A 16,770-nucleotide genomic window follows, 5' to 3' on the forward strand; every position below is an offset into this window, starting at 1 on the left:
AAGAAGAGCGCTCTTGACGTGCATCCATAGTGAGCAAAACGAACATTTTATATTAATATTCCGAGTACATTAGAAAGAGAGGTCCTTACAAAAGAACGGGAAAACAGGACAACTCTCGGTCAAAAAAAAAAAAAAAAAAAAAAAGATCAAAAGCCTAGAAGGCTAAGCCTCAGCAGGAGGATCTTCTTTCTGCTCGGGCTGAGGAGGCGGAACCTCGATGGTAGAGTCTGCGACGGGATCCTTCGCCATATCGGGCACAAGGACAGCATCAGGCGTCGCCAGATCCTGCTCTGAAACCATTTGGGCGTCATCAAGCTTCTCTCGGATCTCCTGAGGATAGAAGATGTTCTCGGGCAGTCTTAGCGCTGAATCCGCAGGAACTCCTGCAGCATCGAGAGCATGAGCCCATGAAATACTGCAATAATCCCTGCACACCTCGGGGATCTCCTCGGATAGCCTAGCCTCCGTCTCTTCGGCCCCGAGCTGGCGAGCGGCACTCTTCTCAGCCTCTGTGGCCTCTCGGATCAGTTGGGCCTCCTCTTTGACCCGCAGCAACTCATCCTCGACCTTTTGCAGAGCAGTCTTGAGGTCCTGCACTGCCTGTTTCTCGGTGGCGAGGTTGATCTGGGTCGCGAACAGCTCCTTGCGCTGGTCCTCCGCCTGGGCCTCAACATTCTTCAAACCAGCATCTGCAGATTTGCGCCGGTTCTCCGACTCCTTGAACTTGTCCATGAGTTCAGCGTAATCGTGCTGGAGGGACCCCAAGGTTTTCTCCACCTCCGCCCGCGCCTGGGTCTCGACCTCAGCCCGACTACTGTTGCCGCGGCAAAATTCCTCAGCCACGAATACCTACTGAGTAATCTACAAACGAAGTAAGATTGCTTTAATCTAACAAGGTCAAATAGATCAATGAAACAGTAAAAGGATTACTTACCATCGCGAGATCCCTTTTGAGGGATAGGAAAATCTCAGGCTGAGAGAACCGCCTATAAGCCTCCATATCCCGAGGAAGGAGTAGGGGCTGCTCTAAGGCCTCGGCCACGTATCCCGCCCGGCCTCGGTTGTACTCTCGGATCAAAGCATTGTAGGGGATGGCCACCCCATCCAACTCTAACCTGGGGCCCCATACACGCGGGGCAGCATGTACCTCCGCAAGATTCTCCTCGTCCCGACTCTCCGAGGAGTTGCCCCTTCTGCTCCTTGGCGCGCGAGTGGTCTTTTGCTGCTTGGTCGGCTGGGCAACCACCTCGCCCTCCTCAGGAGTGTCGGCCGGCCTTTTCTTCTTTAGGTTGGGATTAACCTTAAGGCCAAGCTCCGAGGTGTCCGTAGGAGCCACAGGAGGGAAGGTCTTGCCCTGTGGTGGAGTTGGTGCTTTCGATGACTGTCCTTTCGACGACTGGCCTTTCCCTCGGGAGGCCATCAGTTCCTTCAGAGTTTTTCCTTTTCCTGCCATGGGCTCTATCTCTTCGCCCGAAGTATCGTCCAAACAGATAACGATGGAAGGAACACCAACTGCAGAATGTCGGTCCCGCTCTCCTTCGGGATCGGAAAGTTCCACCAGGGGGGTCTGCTGAACTTCCTCCTCAAAATAAAACTCGTCTATCTCTGCCTCAAGGGAAAGATGAGATGATTCAGCTTCCTCTTCAACCTGAACAGCAGCACCAGGCTCGTTTGGCAGAGGTAGCTGCTCTGCCAAGTAGGGATCTCTAACACCGAGCAGCACAACTGGTGGCAGATCGTGTTCAGCTAGGAACCCGTCCCTGGACACGTCAATCCTAACCAACCTCGGACTACCAGCCCTTATGGCGTGACTAATAGCCTGGAAAGAGCTGCTCAGAGGTTGATAGCTCAGAACCAGATGGGCAGCACGCAACTGCCCGTCCTCGGAAATGTAGATCTCCGACCTAAGAAGGTAGTTCAACGCTGGCACGTTCACAAAGTTCAACCGAGGGGCGACGTGAATTTTATCTGCAAACAATCAAGGAAAAGGGGATTAGTTCACGAAATCTTCCAATTATAAGGAAAGCAAAAAATGTAACCCCTCAATGCTAAATCCTATCACAAAAGGGACCGATCCTAGAGACGCCGCACCTGGGTTTCCTGCCCGAGTTGGACAATGAATACCGTCGAACCACTCCCCAGAAGCAATAAGGAAATCATTCTTCACTGTCTTATTGGATATTGGGAGACAAGAGATCAACCTAACGCCCTCGTTCCGGGATTTAAGATAATACCCCTCATCCCCGAGGCGATGACATTCGTACAGATAAGCCACATCGTGCCAAGTAAGGCCCAGATTCATCCGCTCGTTTAAGACATCTACACAGCCTAGAATCTTGAACATATTCGGGGCACACTGATATGGCGTCAACCTATGGTTGAACAAGTACTCCCTTGTAATCCTACGCATGGGAAGTGTCATCCCTCCCTCTATGAAAGCAATCATGGGGATAACGACTTCTCCCTCACGCCTATCTGTCAATACTCCTTCAAGAGGACAGTACCGCAGCCCAACCCCCGGGGGAATGTGGTATTTTGCCCTAAAGGCTTCCATAGCGGCTGAAGTTTTTACTAATTTCTCAAATCTACCCATCAGAACTGAACTGGAGAAACGAAAGTAAAAACTAAGAAGAAAAGTAGAGTCCGAGGAGGGAATTGAAACGGCGAGATGAACAAAACGTACCGGTACTTCCGCAAAACGCTCGACGGGACGCCTAGAAATCTCTCGTGGACGAAACGCTTCACAGAAAACGGCTACGGTGGCGTAACGGACGCAAGTGCTGGTATATCTCTGGGATTCGATGGGGTTCTCTGGAGTCCTCTGAGGTTTACGAAATGCAGATAAAAAGAAGAAACTGAACCCCTCTGACGTCTTATATAGCCAGGACGTGAGAGAAAAGATCGCTCCTGCCTAAAAACGCGAGAATAAACGATGGCCGTTCGATCTACGCCACACCGTTGGATGAGGGAACATAACGCCTCCAGAAGTTAATGGCCGCGCCTCGTAAATTGTAGCGCATCAAAAGTAACGGACCGCACGCGCGCCACACGCTCTCCTTATTTCCGTCCTCTCCCAAACATCAAAACCCCGTTTTCTCCTCCTCAGAATGAGATAGAAACCGGAGTTTTGAGGGGCTATTGTGGGGCCCGGCCCAGAAATAATGGGCTACTCCAAAATCAGGCCCGTCCGAGGAGCGTCCTGCCCGAAGAGAAACCACACATGAAGCACTATTCAATCCCAATAACGAGGAGGTAACCTTTCCGAGGAGTAACTCCTCCTCGGACGTCACGAAGTCCAGACGGGGAACTCTCCCCAGCCAACTCAGTTCACCCTCTCAACATATAAAATGAATAAAATCCAAAATATCCCAGGGAGAGCTACCACCACATTAATTGCGCCCCAACCACCCTCTTGGCCGCATTAATGAGGAAATGACCCCTGAACAGTACCGCCTTGGCCTTTGCAACTCACATGGGGAGAGATGAGGGCGTCTGATGGGACAGGCACTCAAGTAGATGCTTAGATGATCAACAGGTGTAAGGTTGAGATGAGAGGAAGGGAACTATATAATGTAGTGGAGTCCCTCAAAGAAGGGGACAAAAAATTCTGTATGAGGAACTGAAGAAATAAACTTATACGTGAGAGATCCATTCTGGTGTTTTTATTTTCTGCAACAATGCTATCCATATATCAGACCGAATAGACTCACTGAGACCAAGTTTTTTGACCCATCCTCTACAAATATTTATTGTGGGTTGCGCTTTGGGCCAGGGCCTGATCAATCGAATTTGGACCAGGAAAATCGTGCAACCACAGTTGCAATAAAGGTTTTATAACAAAATAATTTTAAAAACTCAAATATTTAGCAAAAAAAGGCCAACTAAGATACTGAAAATGATTATTTTCATTTTAAATAAGTAAGTTGGGGTAGCATTTGCTATTAGTATGTTACCCCCATAAGTCCTTCTGTCCATAACTCTTGTTAATTAATAAAATTTTCTTTTTAAATATTAAAAACAATTAAAGCTTCTTTAAAAAATATAGCAAATTACATTTTTTAAATTTAGTCAATTATCACTTTGATTATTTTCAATTAGCAAATTACACTGCACTAGCACCTTGGCATGCAAATGGCTACTAAATGGCCAGTAGGTAGTCCACGTCAGCTCTTGCCGCACATGAAAGTGTAGCCTTAAGTAATCTCGAGTTTACAAATATGTTTATAAAATATGCCAACTAATAAAATTGTTCCGAAAATTATGCCAAATGCCAGAAAAACCCAATTCTTGTGGATCATTTCAGCAGTGAGACTTGAGAGATTTTCATGTTTGATACTCGAGTTTTTACACATGTAATAAAGCCTATGGTAAGTCTCCACAACTCCGAGCTCAAAAAAGTCCGAGCACACTATCATATATTCAATTACTTTATTGTTTTTTGAAAAGTGAAAACAGATTCACAGTTTCACACCTTTCTTGTTGCAAATAAAATAACCAAAAAAGACAAAATTCACACAAACGGCCTTGACCACCCTCCCGGCGAAAGCCATACATATATTCAATTACTTTATTGTTTTTTGAAAAGTGAAAACAGATTCACAGTTTCACACCTTTCTTGTTGCAAATAAAATAACCAAAAAAAAAAACAAAATTCACACAAACGGCCTTGACCACCCTCCCGGCAAAAGCCATACAAACACAACAATAAAATATTTCCAAAAAACATGTCCAAACATAAACAAAACCGTAAACCTGAACATAAGTTTAAAAAAAAGAAAGAAAAAAAAAACAATTTTTTTTCTTGGATTGGGAAGAACCGGAAGAAATAGAAAATTCCTGAAGTTAATTTATTAGGTAACAAGTCAGATAATGACAAAAGGAAGCCTGGCTCACATTTTTTTCCACATAATCCACTATACTTAATAAATTTTTATTCTAGCTTTACTCTTCTCCAAATAAGTTCTAAACTACTAATTATATTAAACAAGTTCTTGTCTACAAAATCATTAATTTAATTTTTTTAATTTATATTTATTAATTAATCATATATAGTATATAAATATTTTCTGTTGAGCTTTACTGTACATTGCTGAGTTTAAGTCATATATATAAAATTGGGTTCAAGTTACACCTAATGTAACTGTAAGCAATGTTACATCACTTTATGTTTTTTAATTGGATGTGAATGTTGACAAATCCACCATTAGATTATACTATCTTTGTATATTCTCTATACTTGCATAATTTCAAAGTAATCAAAGATTAATAGCCATGGCATCAATTAATTTTTTAAATTCACATTTTTGTAGTTTAAAATAATGCATAAAAGATGACTTTATGGATCGAATGGTAAATAACATCTAATTGAAATGAAAATTGCCAAGAATGTTAAGAACATATAGAAGATTGGATTCAAATTACACAAAGTCTAACTCTAAATAATATTACACTACCCAATAATTTGATATAGAATTCATATTTTGAAAATTCTATCGTTAAATTACATATTCTATATTTTCTTAATATTCTTGCCAATTTTCATGTCAATTGGATGTTTTTTACTATTCGATCATAAACTCATTTTTTATGCATTAATGTTAAGTTATTAGTATGAAAATTGGCATGAATGTTAATAACATATAGAACATATAATTCAATGATGAGATTTTCAATAAATTCTATATTAAGTTATTGGGTGGTGTAACATTGTTTAGAATTACACTAAATGTACCTTTTTTTTTTTTTTTTGAGAAGGACCAAGTATAACTTGAACTCAACCTTTATATATATATATATATATATAGAGAGAGAGAGAGAAGAGAGAGAAGAGAGAGAGAGAGAGAGAGAGAGATTTGAAAGTTTGGTAGTTGCAATTATGGATAGAACTTTTGGTATGTACTTTTTCAATTTGACTGTTTGTATCCTCAGTTTTTTTTTTTTTTTTTTTGAAATAATTACAACATGCTGCAGCTCGAATCCTTTTCCCCTAGACTCCCAAGCATTTTGTGCATGGGGAGATACCAATTCAACTACAAAGCTTTTGACGTTTGTATCCTCAGTTTTAGGACTTTGGAAATACTGCAAGCTATAAATAAAGAGTAGTTATAGTACCATATAAAATACTATAATTTTTGCTACAATTTCTACCACAATTATCTTACGTCTCAAATTGTAACTAGTTATTTGTTATTTTCATATGAATCTACCACTTTTTCTCCACTACTCACAGTTTGCCATGTGGATAGTTGTGATATTTTATGTGGTTTTAGAATTTTTGTTAAATAAACACTACTAAGTTAAAATTCCTTATTTGGAGTGATTGTTTCAAAACCTTGATAGAGAATGAAAAATTGAAATAAAATAATATAAAATTATACCATCTAAATTGATTAATTATTATTTTACTCCTATAAATTTATTTTTGTCGTTTTGGTCTTATAAATTTTTTAGAAAAAATAATAATTTGGGAGGGAGGAGTGGGGTCAAACTTGAGTATGATAATAAATACTTCAAGCCATACACCTACCCACTAAGGTGGTTTTTTATTTATTTTTTATTTAGTATAAAAAATACTAAATATTTTGTTTTTGAAAACTATTTTTGTTAAAAAGCCTATGTACTAAACTTATTTAGTAATGTAGTCTCTTTTAAGAACTTGACTTTCTCAAAATTAAGTTCAAAGTCAGTTTCACTAAAGTGGAGTTCTATGAAATTTAGTTATATGTGACAAACGTGAAACTCAATTTTTCTCAAAACTTGAGTTAAAAGTTCCGCTAAATTGTAGAGAACTTGATTTTGGCGAAATCAAGTTTCATGTTGAAAATCAACTTTTTAGACAATTGAGTTTCAAAATGAGATTATATAACTAAATAAGTTGTGATAAAGGTTTTATAACAAAATAATTTTAAAAACTCAAATTTAGCAAAAATGGCCAACTAAGGTACTTAAAATGATTATTTTCGTTTTAAGTAAGTTGGGGTAGCATTTGCTATTAGTATGTTACTCCATAAGTCCTTCTGTCCATAACTGTTGTTAATTAATACATTTTTTTTTTTAATATAAAAAACATTTAAAGCTTCTTTAAAAAATTGAGTAATGTTACATACACAAGTTATTTTACAACATTTTCACAAACTGCTGATGTGGTTTTAGTATTTTCTAAATAGTTATTATAAATAAAAATGTGATGGTAGTTATGGGCTCATACTAAAACTAGTAAGAATTTGTCACATCAACATTTTATAAAAATATTATAAAATAATTTGTGTCTGTATCATTACTCTTAAAAAATATAGCAAATTACATTCTTTAAATTTAGTCAATTATCACTTTGAGAATTTAAGTTTAATTTTTGTCATTTTGATATTGTAAACTCATATTTGCTGTCACTGTCATTAATGAAAATTTTTTCCAAGTGCTCAATTGGTAAAGTTTTTTTTTTTTAAAAATTGATGGATTACAAAAATAGAATTTTCAGAACTAAAATAACAATCCCCCAGATTTTGAAGATCTAATTTATATTTTGGCCTTAAAAATAAAAGCCTTACCTAAAAAGAAGAAAATAAAAAATAATAATAATAAAAAAGGAGAGAAAGAAGAAGAGCCAAAGTGAAGTTAAAAATGCATTACTTTTCACTTCGTTTCTGTAGAGGAGCCAGCAGACTTTCTTCTCCAAGTTTCATGGCTCCCTCCCTCTCTTCTCTCTTACTCTCACCCTCCAACCCTTCTTTCCTTTCTTCCCCAAACCCTAACTTCACCCACCGCCGCACCATCTCTCGCCGCACCCAAATCCTCTCCTTCACCAAAAACAACAACAACAACAACAATTCGTCTTCCAAGCCCACCGACCTCGCCGCCACCGAGAAGAAGTCGTTCGCCGTCGCCACCGGCGAGCTCTTCTTGGGCCTGGCGTCACGGCTCTTCATACGGAGAGGGCCCAATAAGGCCCCGAATGGGGAGGTGGGTTCGGTGGCCATGTTTGAGGACTTGAATGGGAGTGGGTTTTATGCGAATGGTAGTAGTAGTAGTAAGGAGAGGATTGGGGCTGTGATGGAGGATGAGATTGAACCCGACGTCGTTTGGGAGCAGAGAGTGAAGGACGTGGAAGCTGAGCGTCAACGACGTGTCGTTACGAGTCCTGGGTTTAGTTTCTCTGCTGCTGGGCTCTTGTTTCCTTACCATCTCGGTGTCGCTCAGTTCCTCATTGAAAAGGGTTATATCAAGGTTTGTCATTGTGTCATGTCTAATTTTAATAAAAAGATTTTTTTTTTTTTTTTTTTTTGCCTAATATCGTCGAAATTGAACAATGCAACAAATGGGTACTAAGTTTTATGTTTATGTTTATTATTATTATTTTTGGTTTGTTATGCACAACTCCTTTGAGATAGCAAATTGTGATTAGTGTAAAGCAACTTTCAAATAGGACAACTGCTGAAGTCACTTTCGGTATACACCAATCACAAATGTGATTGTCAATTCAGCAGTTTTTGAAAAAAGTTGTGGAATTTGTTGTGTCCTTCGACTTATTGTCTGGCAGTGCGTGACAAAACAAGTGATGTCTGTTGATTTAATATGGTTGTTGAGGGTATATGTGAGCTTTGAAGTGGAAGTTAGCATTTTTATGAATGTATGTATGTAGATTAAAGCTAGGGACACAACATATTACACGACTTAATGAGGTGACGAGTTATGATTGGAGCAACATTAATAGTTGTGGAAAAATGTTGTCTTTAGACTTATTGATGTATGTATACATTACAAGCGATTAGTGTAATTGCTGAGAGTTTGAATGTATTAGTGACTATATGAGATTAGACTTTATTAGAGTGTGCTTGTGTTATGCTTTTTTGAATTTTGTTTCTTTACTTTTTATTTTTTTATTCCTCGACAACAACAACAATCTTAATCATTATCTTCATAGAAAATGAACAATATAATCGTTTGGTCAAGTCTTTATATTCATAACTGGAATGTATACTCTGACTCAGGAGACCACGCCATTAGCTGGTTCCTCAGCTGGTGCAATAGTCTGTGCGGTGATTGCCTCTGGAGCAAGTATGGAAGAGGCCTTGAAAGCTACCAAAATCCTGGCTGAAGATTGCCGGAATAGAGGGACTGCATTTCGGCTTGGGGTATGCCTCTACTCCACTTAGTTCAATACTGATATATCTCAATTGAGTAAAATCTTATATTCTTTCATGTTTGAAGAGAGTGGTAAATGGTTACTTATCAAAAAAAGAAAAGAAAAGAAAAGAAAAGATAGTGGTAAATGGTTGCCTAGATAAAGAATTGAGATGTAATCCTTAGTACTTCAAGTTAATGTGGTCCAACATTGATATCCATCTTTGTAGTGGAATTCAAATATTGTTGATGTCAGATGTATACTCTTTGCACTTTATCAACGTGAGTGTGCATGTCAGTAACTGATTTTCAAGCTTTAACACTTTCCAAACCTTCATTGGTACAAAACTTTTATCAATTTAGAGTACACTTGTTCATATCTTTAGGACCTAGAGATTATGTCCACTTTTTCTGCAGTATTACAATCAATTTGAATTTAATTACAGTAAGATATGCAGCTACACAACAAGATGTCCTGATATATCCTATAGTGAGTTTAGCAGTTTCAATGGTTGGGATTTGTCCTTTTTTTATTTAGTAACAGGTTGGAATATGTCTTGAGAATAGGCTCTGTGAATCATTCTTGATTTTATTGTCATTGTGTTCTTGGCATGACAATGTTCATCCAGTCAGCAATCAATATTTAAGAATGTTAATTGCATAGCTTTTGTATCTGACTACAAAATGTCGGAAGTCTTTGTTAGTTGAGTTTGTATGGGACTTGGAAACTACTCTATAAAAGTACTTATTAAAAAAAAAAAAAAAAAAAAAAAAAAAAAAAAAACTACTCTATAAAAATGTAATGTTTTTTTTTTTCCTTGGTATGGGAAGTGCCTCACCTCTGTTGAGCATCTTGATGTAGTTTCTAGTAAGGTCTTTATTATTATAATAATAATAATAATAATAATAATAATAATTATTATTATTATTTTTATTATTTTTATTTTTATTATTATTTCATATGAAGAGTCAATGAACTAGGCATTAGAAAAAAAAATACTTATGTTTTTCATTTTTCCTTAAAATAAGGTAAAAAGCTCAATGCAGGGCTAGGCATTGATAGACCATTGTCATCTATGTTTTTGACCTCCCTAAACTGAAATATATTATCATCTTTCAAACTAGCGGACCAACTAGGATTCTAATAATCTGAAATGTAAACAGTTTATGGATTAGATTCCATAGTTTTAGATTTAACACAGACTCAATGACATCTAGGCATAATGAAGTAATAGACATGAAATCACAGACAAAAGGGTATATCTTTAAAAACTTGAGACTTGAAATTGGGTGCAAGTCCTCTTTCCTATGGCTTGATTTGCAATTTAGACTTTCTATTGTCTTTTGGGTATTTACTACCTTCTTCTTATTTTTATTTTTTAATTAAACTAAAGCAATTATCAAATAATTTTATTTTATTTTTTTATTTTTTGGGAATGTGGTGATACAAAGTTGAGTTTTGGCTTTTCTTTTCAAATTTGTGATCTTATGGCTCTATGAACTAACAGCACTGTGGAAAATGAGAGAGCCAACTTAATATCATAAATAAATCTTTTGCTTAAATTCCAAGCATTCTTAATTTTGTCCAATTTTTCTTTGCATAGGCTGTTCTTCGAGATGTTCTTGATAAGTTTCTGCCAGATGATGTTCATATTAGGTCCACCGGGAGGGTTCGTGGTAAGAATGGTTCTTTTGCTTCCTTAAATGTGCATAATATGATTTGTGTATACAGATGTTTACTAGTGGGGAACTCTTTATCTCTTTGATTACTAAAAAAATTTCATTGGAAAGAGAGGAAATCCATTCTTAGAAGCAGTGAAATAGAATCCCTCTTAAGAAAAACAAGCTAAAATTCAAATAATCAATCAAGTCTACAAAGAAAGGAATATATGAACACTGATAAAACTAGCAGATCACTCATACCAAATCTGCAAATATAGAGATTTTTAGCTGAAAAAAAAAATAAAATAATGAATAATCATTCATTAAAAAATATATTTGAAGATTATTCTATCCCCACCTCCCGTTCCCCCTCTACCTCCCCCTCCCCCATATGTACCTACCAAAAAAAAGGGATTATTCAATGAGTATTTTTTTAAAAAAATATTTTAAATTTGTAGGGTTTGCCAAAGAGGAATATTATGTTTGTACTTTGTAGGAGGGAGCAGTTTCCTTATGCATAATACAATGAAGGCAGCGTAGTCATTAAAAAAAATTGAATATGGTGAGCATAAAAATAGTAGATTAATTGCTTTGAACAAAGCTGATTTGTTGGAAGGGCTGTGTGTTGTCAGATGACATAAAACCTGGAGGAGGTCTATTGCTGTTTCCAAAAAAAAAAAAAAGAGAGAAGACTTTTCAATTCACTTCTATGTGCCACTTCTTATTAGATCTCTTTTGTTGCAGTTGCTGTAACCCAGATTCTTTGGAGGCCTAGGGGCTTGTTGGTGGATACGTTCGATTCCAAGGAAGATGTCATCAATGCAGTTTTCACTTCTTCCTTTATTCCAGGGTGATTTGTTAAAATACCAATTTATATTTCAAATGTTTGCTATTGTATTAGTACATATAATGTGATAGACCTGAAAATATACTTCTGTGCAGATATCTTGCACCAAGACCAGCTACATTGTTTCGAAACAGACTTTGCATTGATGGGGGATTGACGTTGTTTATGCCACCGACATCTGCTGCACAGACGGTATTTGCTTGAGATGATTTAACTTGTTATGACTCATGGTTTTGTTCTTAAGTTGAAAAACTGTATGTTTAATACACTGATGCACCTTACAAAATTGTAGCTTCATTGCATTTAATCCATGTGGTTGCATAAATTAATTATGTAAAACCAGCATCGTGCTTTGCCCTCCACTCTTGTATAAATTAATTATGTCCTGTTTTAGTTATCTCTGAACAGTAGCAGAGGGCATGTTTGGGAAAATGTGCAACAGTAGCAGACCAGTGGTGATTCTCCTTTGGGATTTTTTCAGAAAGCTTTTGACTAATTTGACTTAGTTTTTCCATGTCCATTCTTCATATTCTGTGGTGATGGAATTGAATTTATTCTTTGCAAAACATTGTGAAGTGGTGATCTTAGGCTCTCTCCTTCATTATCACTTACAAAACTAACACCAAAGTTGGCCAATACATTCTGCTTATTGGATTTAGCAATTAGCAGCAATTGATGAAGAACTAGCCAAGCCATATTTGGAAGGATTTAAACGGATTTGGTATTGTAAGATGTTTGGGATGAGCTCAAGTTAGCAAGGTCTAACTTATGCATGGAATCCATCTGAAGCTTTCTTGATACCTTTCACAATCTTTAGATAGAGTACAGTATTGTGATTTGCGTTTAAGAAGATTTGATTTTCTCATTGAGGGAGATTCTCCCCTGCTGGGGAACTGATAGATTAGGTTGGAGATGGTGAAACGTGGTAGAAGAGGTCGTGGTGAATCTGGAAGACATATTGGGTATCATTTAGTGCTTGGGCACTAGTAGATATTAGTGAGGCCAAGGAAGGGAAGGAGTGCAAATTCAGAGCATTGGAGACTAATACTGACAGTGATGTGTTAGGGACTGCAGAAAAGAGCCTTAAGGTTGGAAGTGAGGTAAAGGCGATCTCTTGTAATAATCTACCACATGGAGAAAGTCAAGAGGATGTTCAAGATTGGGGACGAGTGGAATGTGTTTCCTTGAACATGCCCATTGTAATTGAATATCTGCCATGTTTACTTCTTGAGTGTTGAAGATCAAGAACTGGTGAAGATGATGAGTGGAGCACACATGCTTGTTAAAACTGGTAAATTAGCAAGAAATTCTGTTTTGGCAGTTGGTAATGACCTAGCCTATGTAACAAATGGGGATGATATGGACAATCTACAGCTGAGGAGGCTCATAATACTTTGGGTGAGTTTGGATTTGGGCATAGTAACAAACTCTAAGCCTGTAATTATTTAGCAACAAACTGGCCTAGGCACTTGCCTGAAGTGCCTTTGGCTTCACTGGGTGGGTTAGAACCAGTAACAAACTCTAGGCCTGTGATTTAGCAAGAACAAGACTAATTGACTCTGTTCAAGGAAGAACAGAGGAGATACTCAAAGCTGGAATATCATGCTCTAATTAAAGTCGATTGAAAAGTGATTTTTAAACCACTATAGGAGGTGTTGAGGCCGGCACAGCAAAGTGGGAAACAAGTTTAGTGGGTCAATTTCTAGAAGCCTTTGCCTTTTATGCTGGTCAAGCATATGGTCGGAAGCTTTGTGGAGCCAGTTTGGTTTGGTGGAAACATTGTCTTTTGAGAATGGTTATTCCTGTTCAAATTTGAGGATCTAAGGAGTAGGGATAATGTTCCTGAGGTGCGAGTATGGCATACGGCAAAAAAGCCTCTAATACTGTGCAAATGGTAGCCAGGCATGCCCCTGATGGATCTTTCCCTAAAGATAATCCTGATCTGGATCAAGAATCTGAGGATACCCATTTAATATTGGAACCCAGCTTGTCTGAGTCATGCAGCTAGTGGGGTAGGAAAGCCCATATATGTAGACACCATCGCAAAGACTAACAAAAGATTGGGATTTGCGCAGATATTGGTGGAAATTGATTTGGATGCAGAATTCCTAGGGGAAATTGAAGTTGGTGTGGGGGATGGTAAGTCATCTTGCTGGGAATCAATTACCTTGGATTCCATTGAAGTGTGCTAAATGCAATACATATGCTCTCTTGCTAAAAAAGCTGCGGTCCCAAGCTTTAAGAATGAACAGATAAGTAAGGCAAAGAAGATGTGGATTCCTAAGAAGCAACATACTTGACACAGCACCAAAACGATGGAATGCAAAAATTAATGAATAGAAAGACACAGGCTATAACCTAAGAGTTAGCACCTAGACTTGCTTGGAGTCGAAACCAAGTAAAAGAGAACCTCTAGGAGTCAGCAACTAGGATTGACTAGAGTTAACACCAGACCATTTGGAAAATTTCAAGAGATTTTATTCCATCAAAATAATCTGTCTCCATAGGAGTACAATAACTATGCTTATGTAGACTACTAAACCTAATTCTAACTGACATAGCAAAACCCTAATTCTAATTGACTAAGGAATGATAATTCTAAATGACTTGGGAAATCCCAATTATTGAATTACAAAAATTAACTTTGACTCTAGGATATTGGATAAAAATACTAATAAACCTAAGTAATCACTAATACCTAAAATAAAATACAATTAACCAATAAAAATACAATTGACTCCAAATTTAAATAAGACTAAATAAAAATAAATATTTCTTTGTGCTTCCTGCATCATTGATGTTTTGAGTTGGTGTGTGTAGTTGTTAGCACCTTGTTACTCAGGTTTCCTGTGATAATTTGAGGCTAATAAAGGTCCCGTTTGTAACTGGTTTATTTTCAATAATACATCTGATTTATCGGAAAAAAATGAAGTGAGAATGTATGCATTTTTGTATAATGTGCACCAGCATTCATTTATTTTAATGATTTCATGTTCTCTTTAAAAACCAAAAATAGAGTAGAGTTATTCAACTTGTCATGGTGCCTCTAGTTCACTTTTGTAAGGACACCTGAAAAAATATTATTGAACTAAACAAGATACATTTGTGCAAGCACAAATTTTGAGGTTACTCCTGAAGGTACTATCACTGAGCCTTGTTGCTTCGCAGATTCGTGTTTGCGCTTTTCCAGCTAGTCGATTGGGGTTGCAAGGAATTGGGATCAGTCCAGACTGTAATCCTGAAGATAGGGCCAGCCCCCGAGAGGTAGTCTTTTAGCTCTTTAATTGAGTGCTCCATTTTTTCAGTGAATAAGTCAATGAACATTCTGTCCATTTCAGCTTTTCAATTGGGCACTTGAGCCAGCAGAAGATCATGTTTTAGACCGGCTCTTCCTGCTTGGGTATCAAGATGCGGCTGTTTGGGCAGAAGAGAACCCAGTCGAAGATTTAGTTGAAGATGTAGTTGAAGATAACGACTCCTTAGTTGGAAATGGCCTTCCCTCTTCATGATAGTGATTGATATAGAAGATGTATGAGATCATCAGGGGGTTCCTCTCCAACCTTTTGGATCCTGTTATTACATTATCAAGTGGCAGGTTCCAGAGGCTAGTATTCCTGTTGCAGTACAGTGCTTATTTATAGAGGACAGAATGAGCATTCTCTGGTATAGTACCACATATTGTATAATAAGATTGTAAAGTCGGGACAATAAAATAGGAAAAGCCATAGAATAGTTTATATGAGATTAATAAGAATAGTTCAATTTCAATCTTTATTTTCGTCACAAGTGAACTTTATCTCCATTCAAGAGTACAATATTCTTGATTGAATTTTAAGAGGGTCTTTGTAATTTGTATACATACAATTCTAAAACAAACAGAAACATTCTCCCATTCTGTTGTTTCTGTATGTTAAAAAAAAAAAAAAAAAAAAAAAAAAAACCTTCTATTGATTACTTCAGCTTGTTGAACTAGTTGTGCGTTAAGACACTTGATCCTCAAGAATGAGTGACTGCATGTGGTGGCATCTTGCACTCATGTTAACCACTCAAATATATGGTCATGAGGGAAGCAGGCCATGGGTTGAGTAGGTTGTGTTGACCCTTTTGGTGGTGCGTGACTACACAAGTAGGCTAAGCTGGCAGTATGTTATTGGCCTTGTGAATGTGATGGTTTGTGGTCTCAGCCTTGTATGTTGCAAGCAGTGTGTTTTGTAGGTGGTATGTGCAGCGGTGAGCCATAGCAACCTTACATAGGCTTGACCATGAGCTAGTTGTTGTGCGGGTTGTGTAACGACTAACGAAGGTTTGAACTGTTTGAGTGTGTAGTATATTGGTTCAATGTGGGAAAAACAAGATTGGACATGGGCTGTTTGGCCCAGTAGGTTGGACAGTGTGTAGTAGGTTGGTTCAATATGGGAAACACAAGATTGGACATGGGCTGTTTGGCCAAGTAGGTTTGCTTTCTTATAGATGGTATAATGTTGTGTAGGCTGTGGGTATTTGCTTGGGCTGCGAGGTGTGTTTGCATGACTTGGGATGGGCTAGAACATGTGCATGGGTAGATGTGATCTTATAAATGAAGCTAAATCTGCTTCTACTTATATGTAGAGATTCCTAGAAAATCTAAATCTAACCCTTAAGGATCTAATGACACTTGTCATTTGTTCTAGGACAGTTATGTGTCACGCGGATAAACACCTTATAACACTTTTTTTTTTAACTCATATGGTGCCAAGGACACCAATCAGGGAAAAAAGACTCTTCAATGGCCTCCCACTTCCAAACATCCTTCACCTCATAATCCCTTTAAGCCACAATCCTCATGACATTCCTCAAATGAATCATGCCTTATAGTTCAGTACCTTGATCCATGCCCAAGGCTAGACCGGCATATAATTTCTTTGCCAATCTCTTTCAAAGGTGCCAAGGGCCCAAGTTCACCTTTACCCAACCCACCTATCTCAATGAGCTATCACAAAGGATGTATGCAGAGGAGACAGAAAAAGTTATTCTCACACACTCGCGTGAGGGGAAGATAGTATTTTTTGTATCAGTCTAATGAGACTAATGTCTCACTGACATGTGGATCTCACATGACCCACATGTCAGTGAGACATTGGTCTTATAAGATCCGTGCATAC

General features: G+C 37.8%; 2 protein-coding genes across 2 annotated transcripts in view; one reads left to right on the forward strand and one right to left on the reverse strand.

The window, feature by feature from the left end:
• The window catches only part of LOC115974006 (phospholipase D delta-like), an 8,869-nt gene extending 7,416 nt beyond the window's left edge, over positions 1 to 1,453 (reverse strand). Inside the window, exons 1-3 of the mRNA XM_031094237.1 lie at positions 1,301 to 1,453; positions 547 to 717; positions 214 to 330 (exon numbers count right to left, since the gene is read on the reverse strand). Coding sequence (XP_030950097.1) covers positions 214 to 330; positions 547 to 717; positions 1,301 to 1,453 — 441 coding nt within the window. The remainder of the gene's footprint in view (positions 1 to 213; positions 331 to 546; positions 718 to 1,300) is intronic.
• Positions 1,454 to 7,602: 6,149 nt separating this feature from the next.
• Positions 7,603 to 15,521, forward strand: LOC115977452 (1-acylglycerol-3-phosphate O-acyltransferase Pnpla3). Its single transcript, XM_031099300.1, has 7 exons — positions 7,603 to 8,223; positions 8,988 to 9,131; positions 10,725 to 10,797; positions 11,527 to 11,632; positions 11,725 to 11,821; positions 14,798 to 14,893; positions 14,968 to 15,521. Exons 1-7 carry the CDS (start codon positions 7,621 to 7,623, stop codon positions 15,136 to 15,138), a joined length of 1,290 nt encoding a protein of 429 aa, XP_030955160.1. The 5' UTR covers positions 7,603 to 7,620; the 3' UTR covers positions 15,139 to 15,521.
• Positions 15,522 to 16,770: the final 1,249 nt, after the last annotated feature.

The sequence above is a fragment of the Quercus lobata genome, chromosome 2, assembly GCF_001633185.2.
Source record: "Quercus lobata isolate SW786 chromosome 2, ValleyOak3.0 Primary Assembly, whole genome shotgun sequence".
NCBI lineage: Eukaryota > Viridiplantae > Streptophyta > Magnoliopsida > Fagales > Fagaceae > Quercus > Quercus lobata.